Raw genomic sequence first — 11,393 nt, 5'->3', positions numbered from 1 at the left:
TGGCAGTATTTACACGGCATAATACAGATCAACAGATGTCATTTCAATAGAGAATTTAGCTCTAAGTTTGATGGATTCAAACAAAATCATCATCAGATATATCAGAAGCAACATGAAGTCTCTTAGTCTGAGGTTGATGATCTGACGAGGGGTTGGTTTTTTTCAACGGTTGCAAGCAAACTGGAGATGTCCTCTTGGATTCAGTTGGAGATCTCAAAGAGGAATTCTTCAAATTGAATCCCATCATCTTCAAATTCTTGCCAAGTAAAGATTGCCTTCCAGGTTTCCTCGGAGAATTTATTTTCACCGCTTCTTTTTCTCCATTAGCTGTCACTCCATTTGGTTGATGAGCTGTTGATCGCACCATAGATTCAACTGGAACAAGTTTCCCATCAACCTGATTGGTGAAAACAAAAGAAACCTGCAAGATACACATGTCATTTGTTAACAAATGGCAGCAGTTCCACAGAACCACGTTAATAAACTAAACTTTCTTTTCCTTGTAATCGGATAAAAAACTGGTAACTGTACGAATAAGTGTATCAAGTGGAAGTGGTAGAATCTTACAACAACTGGAAAAACTAAAAAAGTAACAAAGGTGTGAGATTTGTGAGTTCTAACACAAAGAAGACCTATATAACTAGATGCATAAGAGACATGAACTGAGGCTATCACCTCATCACCAGCAGAACACTGGAGGATGGTATCAGGTACAGTTGATGGATCAGAATGATGGCCCCAACTTCGTAAATCTTCTTCAGAAGGTTGTTCGATCTGAAAAGGGTGTGAACGGAGCAGAGCAGCAAAGTACTTGAGATTTGAAGCAACTACAGAGCTACTACATTCTAACAGAAATGGGTGTCGCATAAACTACCTGTTGATTTGAACAATTCATTTTCTGCACACATCCAGAGATCTCTCTAAAGCCACCAATATCAGTATACAACTTTTCTTTTGATGTCGAAACTGTATCATGCTTAGCGGCATCTAAATCCAAACCGTTACCATCTAACGGCATACAGTGGTCCTTATTACAGCGATCGCACTTCAAATTTTCATGTATTTCAGACCTGCGAGACCAAATGGAAGGAAAAGGATGATGTATAATATCAACTACATATAGACGGAACTAATGAATTTGGATATTGGCTTTTACATATTTTGAATAGTATTCAATGGTAATAACTAATAAAAGAGTATTTAGGCCTAACTTTGAAACGAATCTGGTTTCTATGAATAGCATATTATGCAACAGTTTTTGACATTTTGTTTGCAAGCCAATGGTAGTTTGACTACTTATTACACACTCAACCTAAATCAAATGATCATGAACTCCTTTTATGAACAATTTATGTAGTAAGGCCTTATGTTTTGCATGATACTCCCTCTGTAAAGAAACATAAGAGCGTTCAGATCACTAAAGTAGTGATCTAAACGCTCTTATATTTCTTTATGGAGGGAGTAATATGCAAGAAACTTTGACCTTGATCCCAACAAAATGGTGACTGCAAACACAACTTAATTACACTTATGTACATGACTGGCAACTGATCCAAGCTATAATGGAGAAGCAGAGTTCACCTGACTTGGTCATGCAAAGTAAAAAGATCACGCAGATCTTCTGTTGAAAGAGAATTGCCCTGCAAAAGTGAAATGAAGACGTGAGAAATTAACATATTTGGCACATTCAAGGATCGAAAAGAAAACTCCAGGTACTTGATCCTGCATTTTGTCGTCTGCTTGTTCCTGCTGAATAACCCTTTGGAGGCCTTCTTTTGCCATTTGACGCTGATATACCTATAGATGAGTGTGGCATATCATATTGTCAGCAGAAGAAGTAATCAGCAACTCGGTATTCCTTCACTTGATAATGAAAAAGTAAGTAAAAAGGAATGAAAAGAAATGGATCTGTCAACCTTCTCCTCAATGGTTCCAGTGCTCAAGAACCTGTATATGTACACTCTCTTCTTTTGTCCATCTCTCCAGACTCTAGCAGCAGCCTTTGCAAATATCAAAAGATGAAAAGGTTCAACTCATGCAAGGTGTGTGGAGTCAAACAGAACCATCAAGAGTGATAAATCACAGATATTTACCTGCTTATCATTGGCAGGGTTCCAATCTGGGTCAAAGAGAACCAATCGATTTCCACCCACCAAATTAAGCCCACAACCGCCTGCCTTGCTACTAAGTAGAAAGGCAAACTCATCCTGCCAAATACAGTAATTTAGAATATAATAATAGGTTATAAGTTCTTCGGTTCAGGGTACAAGGTTGATGTTACGTACTCTAGATAGATCGTTGAATTGGTTCACCAACTTTTGCCTTTTATTAATGGATGTTGATCCATCAAGCCTAACATATGGATATCTTCTTTCCCGACATAATTGTGCAAATAAATCTAATGTCTGCACTTTTAAACAATGATAATAGTTAATGACTCCAGCTCTGCAGAGTGCAGGTATCCAAAGAGCAAATTAATTATAACAAGTACCTTTTATGAACAGAAACTAGTTTACACGCACATTCTAAAGACTGTACTCTCTCGTTTGATGACAGACATACAGAGAATATGTAGTACACAAAACAAGTAGGAAGAGGTGCAAAAATAAGGTCACCTGCACTTGTGCAGAAACTAGTACTCCCTCCGATACAAATTAATTGACGCAGCTTTAGCACAAATTTAGTATATAAAGGTGTACTAAACTGCATCAATTAATTTGGATAGGGAGCAGTTTAAATATATGATTTTGACAGTTCAAAAAGGAAACCAAACATATATCCAAATATAGGTTTAAGGTAATTCTATCACTTCACCCTTAATTCCAAGTACAATGTTCTTGACTTCGTGCTGTAGGGATTCTGGTTGTAAGATACTCCCTCCGTACACAAATATAAGAGGTTCCAACTTTTTTCTGAATCGGATGTATATAGACACATTTTAGTGTGTTTGTTCACTCATTTCAGTCCGTATGTAGTCCAAATTGAAATATCCAAAACATCTTATATTTGTGAACGGAGGGAGTACATACCTTTTGACTTTCGTAGTTCTTATAATTAGTATACCCGCAGGATATGGTCTGACCATAAACATGATAGTAAAGGCAATGAAGATTTGGCATTAATAATGGCTTACTGGTTACTAGTATCCCTTTCTTTACAAGTTACTAGCCAGTGTAAAGAATGCTAGCACTAGCAGGCCTAAGGCTACAAAGAATGTAGAACTTTCAAGACAACATAGACAGTAATAAGTGCACTCATGTTGGACTTATTGTTGCAGGACCCCAGGAAAGTTTTCGAGATACGGATTTTGCTATCACCAACAATACCTTCATATTTTCTTATTATTGAAGCATACAGATGGGAGCTTAGCCAATTCATTAATGAGAGGAACGTAGTTTAAATCTTACAACATCCATCCCCAATGGACCCGCCAAGACCAACAAAACCTTACTACAATGATACTGTGTTATCAACATAATACATTAAAAACATCTTACCTGAGTGTAATTTGATACAAGGACAATACGGTCATCAGTTTTCAGTCGGAGGTGCCCCAGCAATCTAGCCAACACGTGCATTTTGCCAGATAGTTCTACCCACATTCCTCCTCCACCAGTCCATGATCCAGATCTTGCATAAAAGAAATGATACAGGTAAGTTGGATTTGCTTGAGAAGCTAGTGAGAAAAGTTAGGCATACCTTCCTTGAAACAGTTCTGGAGGGAAAAAGCGTAGACAGTCATCGAAACCGGAGCCTCCTGACTTGCTACTCTTTATGGTGTCATAGATTAGCTGCAATAGCAAGATAACCAAGCAACATATGTTTGTGATGCTAAATATAGTTACCAAAAAAGTGAAACTGATGCAGGCTGGCTATGAAGAACAGTAACACAGGCAACAACAGCCCAGAATTTCCCATAACCTATCAAATCATATTAGTAACTTCCCAGCTGCCAGGTAATCAAGAAATAAAAAGTCAGTGCAAGAACTCGGTTACCAAACCTATTCCGCATTCTACAAGGAATATGGGGTCAGCTTATAACATTGTCAATCTATGCAGGATACATTATCATCAACAAGCTTTAAAACTGTCAACGGACATTGTCTTGAAAAGTACATAATTCCAGTATACAATGCAGATGCAGGGTAGCACTTGACAGCAATATAGAAGTATACTAGTTAAGCCTATGGTGCTTGAAAGAGAGATCCATTACTAGTTACTACTACAAATATTAGAGCTGGTGACGGTGGTGGCGGGAATTCATTCACCCTCTTCAACCTCCCGGGTCATTGTTTATAAGGCGTCCCGCCTTGGACGCCAGCACCTTACAATTATGCACGCTTTAGGCGCTTACGAGTCACTTAGGCGTCAGGGCGGTTGGTGCTCGCCTTAGGTCGTCTTACCACCTTATAAACAATGCCGCAGATACATATCTTAACAACATAACTAATACTTTTTCGATGCGGGGAAGAAAAATCAAATACTTCAACACAAATCGTGACAGGAGTCAAGACAAAGCTCAATTCAGTGTGGCAGAGATGCTGAGGATGTAGGTGTAGGTCAAGCAGGGCCACAGCATCATGATGCCAGGTGAGGACATCGACCAAGTGCAGCGGCGGAGCCAAGGGCGTGTAGAAGGCAGAACCAGACGAGACAGCTCAATGTGTTGGGGTATAGCAAGGTACGGACATTAACTAATTGCGGTAAAAAAATACATTGTAATAAACTCTGATCCTACTGTCGAAACTACTTTCACTGAAAGAGATATATCGTGGGGCGAAACATTAAACTGAAATTATTTACCTTCGGATGGTTGCATAATTTCTTAAGAGCAGTAATATATGCCAAAACTTTAGAACTCTTTGCTTCTTCAGATATCAAGCGTTTAACCTGACAGGGTCAACCACAGACTACTGTAAATATAACTCCGAGTACCTTACATGTGCCTATTGAATATTGCTCAGAACGGTATAAAATTTCCTTACATTTTTGGAGTGTATGAAGTGGTTGTACAGTGTCATCTGTAAAGGAGTCAGCTTGCAGCACACTACTTCAACAATCTATACATAAGCAGGGTTAAGTAATGTAGATGAGGCACAATTATATAATGTAAAAAGGAGGAATCACTATAAAAGACAAAATGGATAGCAGGTACACAATTCTTTTTGTCTTTTCTGAATGTGCGATGAACATATCCAGCCAAATATACACTGGACAGAACATACCTTTGGTGGCAAGTGATTGGACAGCAGGGCATTCGTCCGTCTCAATATAAACTGAATATTATTGAGAAGCCATCAGAAGAATTCAGAAGGTAATTAACCTAGAGCCCGTTAAATTGTAGAAGAAAATGCATCCAAACAATTCTAGAGGAGATTAAAACATAAATGTGGACATTACAGTTGTTCAAAAATATGCAGTACAGGGTGCAGACAACCTTCTTCAGAGGAAAAGGACTTGCCTGATTTACTTTTGCACTAAGCTGTCCAGATCTCTCAGATCCCAACTTCTTTTCTTCTGCAGTTGCTGTGGGTTCTCTTCCACGAATTATTGGTGCCTTCAGTTAAGGGCAGGTAATGTTAGAGTTAACTACAGAGGAAAGGAAGATAGAATGCAATTAACAGGAATAGCACATGATTTTAGGTGCACAACACACAAAGAAACTTGAATAACAAATATCTGAGAACACCACTATCTGTTAATAAATAGTTGTAATTCATACTCCCTCCATCCTGAGTTACTTGTCGCGGAAATGGATAGATACATCCATTTCTGCGACAGGTAATTCGGGACGGATGGAGTATTTAGCAGTATAATTTGTGATTTTCATAAAACGTACATACTTCATAATATCGGCGAAAATATGCGGCATCCCCCAGAACTCCTGGATTTGTAAAATTTACCATTGAAAAGAACTCTTCCAGATCATTCTGCAGAGGAAAATGAATATATCAAAATTCAAAACAATGGTTCCAGCTACAATATGGAAAAGAATGGGAAAGCAAAAACTTACCTGCATTGGGGTACCTGATAACAGGATACGCCGTGTACAAGGAAGGGACGCCAGTGCCTGGTGCATCAAGTGTTTTCATGAGTTCAAGAAGAGCAAAATCGGAGATGAACTCAAGTGCAAACGACTCATGTATGTATGAAACGCAACTGAATTGGCAAACTGATATACCTTATTTGTTAGTGTCTGGTCATTTTTCAGCCTGTGAGCCTCATCGCATATGAGAAGGTCACAGCTTCCTGGTATTTCAAATTTTGACGAATGCATGCGGAAGGTCTCGTAAGATACGATAAGTACCTGATAACAATTCCAAACATATAAATTCACCAGACATTGTCACGAACATGCAATTCTGATTGCAATTAGTAAGCATGGTAAATAGAAAATAGCAGAAAGGAAAAGAGTTTGGATAAAAGAAAACCTGAAGATGGCTCAAGGGCTTTAAGAAACTTCCTATTCCAGAAAGAACATCAGCACGCGTGCTTTCACAGAGGGCAAGCAGGTGCACTTTGCCTTTTAACCATTTACTTATCTCAGATTCCCAGTTGCTAACTAGGCTTGTGGGGGTTACAATGACAGCCCTTTTAACCATTGGCTTACCCTCAAAGCCTTGAGCAAGAAGGGTATATAGCAAAGTTATCGACTGTAAAGTCTTCCCCAATCTGGAAAGTGCAAGGAAGCGTCAGAAGTAGCTTTATGTAACAGTGAGTCAGTGACTAAATAAAAGGATTGAAAGACAGAAACATTACGTATTTATATCAAAGTATAAAAATGGACAAGAGGGAGGGCGTGAACTGTTCCAGCTTATTACCCCATGTCATCAGCTAAAATGCATCCAGCAATTCCATCGTCACTTAGCAACCCAGAGACACAATCAAACATAAACTGAACTCCTTCCCTGCATTACAACACAATCATGTGATTTACTATCTTCATCTCAAAGATTCAGAAGAAATCAGCATTGTTAGTTATTGTTTGCACCTGCTTAGACTAAAAATAAAGCTACAGTGCAATATGTAGTATCTATATGTGAATGTCTACAACTTACAGAGAGTACATGTTCTGCACAAAGTTAATGCTGATTGTAATTATTGTGGGGGGAACCATAAAATAGAGGGTTCACTGCAAGCCATCAAGCATGTAAAAAATGAATATAGGAAAAACATTAACAGGATAATATATTACCTTTGATGAGGACGAAGGTAACGTACAAGCAGATGATCAACTTCAATTGCAGTAAAATTGTTATTCTCTTTGTCACATTCCTCGGGTTGCCACAAAATTAATGGCTCTATGCCAGGTGGAAGAGGTTCCTCTTTCTCTGAGGAATCAACACTAGCAATGGTAGGCAGCTGCTGAAGATTGTTTGGAACTGCAAATGGCTGTGCTGAACCCCACGGGACAAATCTTTTACGAGCTGAAAGGCGCCGAGCAAGAAGCTCACTATTTTCACTATATCCATTTCCACACGGAGGTTTGAATGGTTTTCGAGCTATCGCTGCCGCATCAGAAACTGAAAGGATACGTGGAATAAGTGGCTGCCTTCTGACAACCAGGTTTCCCCTGACAGAAACCAGGAAAAAATGCATAAATATCTTCAAACAGAAGAGTGCATTTGTGATGTTATAGTCGATTAAACCAAAACAAATTTCAGTGTGTGCAAGGCAATCTAAGAGAAAATGACTTGTAACTGAGAAAAAGGCTTAAAGTGAACATTTGCAATACATCACATAGCGCAAGATTGTTCCAGCTGACCATACTTTCTCTGACCAATACAGTAAGATTTCCGGATTTTTTTCATGTAGAAGGCTAGTCCTATTGTACAAGGTACTCACTCTCATATCTCTATGCTTAAAATCATCACAGAGAGATGACTAGAGTATCCACACTACAGAGCTCTGTTGCACGTAGCTACCTACTGTTTACTTGGTATGCACAATGAGTTATTGACTAAGTCCATTCTGTCCAAATATGAACAGAGTTACAAGACGGAGTACAGAAGGTTAAATCTCTCTGTCCATATTTGCCAGCTTCATGTGATCTCCTCCAAGTCATTCAGACATATGCATACTCAACAGCCACCGTACTTACACTGAATGGCAATATTCAGCTTGAAGCCGTTACGAAAACTTGAGTGACAGGTATAGCTAGTTAGTGAGAGGTGTCAGATCAAAGCATCAACATTCAGGCTTAGATACTCCAGAACAAAGTTCTCAGGAGATAACCCTGCAGATTACATGGCAAACAACCAATCGAGTGGGATGAAAAAGAGAGATCCGTCTACCACATTGTAAGTTACATAGGATTTAAATTCTATCCTGTTTTTCCAGAACAGACCACGGTGTGGGGAGAGGAATTTGACTTGGGTCTCTTATGCTAAATTCTGGAGGAACCGGATCAAACACACCCAAGCTGAGGCACATTGTTCAAATGTACTAGTATCTAACAGGGCGTGGACTAGTGTATCACTGGGGACTCTTATGCTGAATTGGCATCTGAAACCACAAGCATGCCCCACAACAATTCAGGAGCATCCATCGACTAGTATCGTCGCCATAAAAAATTTAGATGAACACTAACGCCAACCCTAGCCCCTATGAATCCACAAGATGCGTCGATACACCACCAGCGCACAGCACGGACACGCACACATGGGCCGAGATGGTCGGGCCGGAGAGTACCTCACGAGCGCGTCCACGTTCTGCGACTTCCTCTCCTCGTCGGGCTCCGCAGCGCCACGCCGCCCGCCCCGGACCGGCCGCCCGCCGTCGCCGCCGCCGTCATCGCTGTCGCCCCCTTCCTCAGCCTCGTCCTCGACGCCGCCCGCGTCGCTGCTGTCCGCCACGTACTCGTCGTCGTCGTCGTCGGCCGCCTCCGCCCCGCGCTCCGCCTCGGACTCCGACTCGTCGGGGTCGGAGGAGAGGGTGACGACCTCCTCCTCCTCCTCCTCCTCGGAATCGCTGCCGCGGCGGTCGCGCTTGCTCCTCGACGGCATCGCGCCACCTCCAGCGAGTGGGACGGTTCGAAATGGGTGCCGAATCGTGTGGATTCTCCGCTCGGAGTTGGGAGTTTTGGGGGAATTTTAGGAATGGAGAAGCGGGGTTTGGAGGCGCTGCAAAAGTTTTGGGGCAGCGTGTCGGAGAATGTGCGGGAGAAGAGAGGGAGAGGGGTAGTTGGGCTGGATCGGAGGTTCTGTTTCTGAGGGGTTAAGCCCATGTTTAAGGCCCAAATAAGTTGGGGGTCCTCCTATTCCCAAAAACGTCTCTCATTGCAACAAAAGTATCTGTTAAGCCCGCGGCCAAGGTTTTTCTCGGGCAAGAGTACGATAGAAGATTCCGCTTCGGGATCACGGACGGGTGCGCCCGTATCTGATCTAGAGGCGATGATGGAAGAGTTAGGGCTGAAAGAAGATGAACTTGAAGATGTGGTCATGGAAGATGAGGAGCTGCCAGAGGCGGCGACCCGGTGGATGATCATTGCTAGGGTTCACACTGAGAAACCCTATAGTCAATTTTGGTTTTATAGAACCATGCGGGTGGCTTGGGACCTGGCGAAGGAAGTCAAGATCAAGCCGCTGGAGGAGAACTTGTACACGATGCAGTTTGGTTGCCTTGGAGATTGGGAACGCGTAATGGAAGAAGGACCGTGGGCTTACAAAGGGAAAGCGGTGGTGCTAGCGCCGTATGATGGCTTCACAAAGCCGTCGACGATCGAGCTGAACAGAATTGAGATGTGGATCCAGATCCACGACTTCCCAGAAGGCTACTTTTCCAAGATCAAGGCTTTGTCTGCGACGGTCGGAGAGTTTATTTATGCCGAGCCAAGTTCCCATGATTTTGAGGGGAATTTTGTCAGAGTGAGGGTCAAGATTGACGTCAACAAACCACTCAAAAACGTTGTATCCCTGGTGATCAAGAAGGACACCGTTCAGCGGCTCATATTCAGGGTGAAAATACGAAAGACTCCCGGTTTGGTGTGCTGTGTGTGGCCTATTGGGTCATCTTTTCAAGGAGTGTTGCGATGGAGTCCATCCTCCAAAGGCCCTGGTGTTTAGAGATTTGAAAGCATCATGGTTCAGAGGACCCGGTAGAGGTCCTGGAGAAGGAAGAGGACAAGGAGGGAACAGCAGAAGAGGAAGAGGCAATGCGGGCAGAGGCAGGGGTCGTGGTTTTGAACAGAATACCCAGCAGAACCAAGATATGGACATGGATGAAGTTGATGGTAACAGAAAGAGGAGCGTTGTGGCGAATGATCTAGCGGCATCAGTCGTGAAACCAGCTTCAGTGGTAGACGGGGCGAATAAACCTCTGCTGCTACCTCCCCCAGAAGATCCATTGAGCCCATCGGCTAAGCAGGAGCCAAAACGGAAATAAGATATCATCCTCAGTAGCGGACAAGATTAATGGGAAGAACACAGTCACAAACAAAAACGATGCGCGTATGGCGGGCCTCCAAGGGGGTCGCGCCAAGCGCAATGAGTCTCCTATGTTGGAACTGTCGCGGTGCTGGCAACCCCGCGACAGTTCGCGAGCTCCGTGAGATGACGGAGCAGTTTGCCCCCTCTGTACTTTGTATTCTTGAAACTCAAATAGAGGGTACGAGAGTTGAGAATTTAGCTGGTTCATTAGGGTTCAATAAAAGTTTTGTTGTAAGCAGTTCGGGTCGTAGTGGTGGTTTGGGAGTGAGGGAGTCCTGGATTAGGGGGTGTCCGGATAGCCGGACTATACCTTCGGCCGGACTCCTGGACTATGAAGATACAAGATTGAAGACTTTGTCCCGTGTCCGGAAGGGACTTTCCTTGGCATGGAAGGCAAGCTTGGCAATACGGATATATAGATCTCCTACCATTGTAACCGACTCTGTGTAACCCTAGCCCTCTCCGGTGTCTATATAAGCCGGAGGGTTTTAGTCCGTAGGACGAACAAAAATCATACCATAGGCTAGCTTCTAGGGTTTAACCTCCTTGATCTCGTGGTAGATCTACTCTTGTACTACCCATATCATCAATATTAATCAAGCAGGACGTAGGGTTTTACCTTCATCGAGAGGGCCCGAATCTGGATAAAAACATCGTGTCCCTTGTCTCTTGTTACCATCCGCCTAGACGCACAGTTCAGGACCCCCTACCCGAGATCTGCCGGTTTTGACACCGACATTGGTGCTTTCATTGAGAGTTCCTCTGTGTCATCACTTTTAGGCCCGATGGCTCCCCCGATCATCAACGACGATGCGATCCAGGGTGAGACTTTTCTCCCCGGACAGATTTTCGTATTTGGCGGCTTTGCACTGCGGGCCAATTCACTTGGCCATCTGGAGCAGATCGAAAGCTACGCCCCTGGCCATCAGGTCAGATTTGGAAGTTTGAGCTACACGGCCGACCTCC

The 11,393-nt window shown here is 42.7% G+C and overlaps 1 protein-coding gene across 1 annotated transcript; it reads right to left on the bottom strand.

Annotated features, from left to right (window-relative positions):
* Positions 1-6: 6 nt before the first annotated feature.
* LOC119317987 (DNA repair and recombination protein RAD54-like) lies at positions 7-9,174 on the bottom strand. Its single transcript, XM_037592491.1, has 21 exons — positions 8,692-9,174; positions 7,196-7,573; positions 6,822-6,908; positions 6,432-6,672; positions 6,182-6,307; positions 6,014-6,070; positions 5,844-5,930; positions 5,462-5,557; positions 5,226-5,276; positions 4,986-5,060; positions 4,804-4,890; positions 3,700-3,791; positions 3,498-3,630; positions 2,286-2,405; positions 2,094-2,207; positions 1,917-2,000; positions 1,717-1,797; positions 1,582-1,640; positions 875-1,070; positions 676-774; positions 7-421 (listed from the first exon to the last, which is right to left on the bottom strand). Exons 1-21 carry the CDS (start codon positions 9,003-9,005, stop codon positions 77-79), a joined length of 2,922 nt encoding a protein of 973 aa, XP_037448388.1. The 5' UTR covers positions 9,006-9,174; the 3' UTR covers positions 7-76.
* Positions 9,175-11,393: the final 2,219 nt, after the last annotated feature.

The sequence above is a fragment of the Triticum dicoccoides genome, chromosome 6A, assembly GCF_002162155.2.
Source record: "Triticum dicoccoides isolate Atlit2015 ecotype Zavitan chromosome 6A, WEW_v2.0, whole genome shotgun sequence".
NCBI lineage: Eukaryota > Viridiplantae > Streptophyta > Magnoliopsida > Poales > Poaceae > Triticum > Triticum dicoccoides.
The sequence above is the reverse complement of the archived record's forward strand: the minus strand, read 5'-3'. Positions and strand labels throughout refer to the sequence as shown.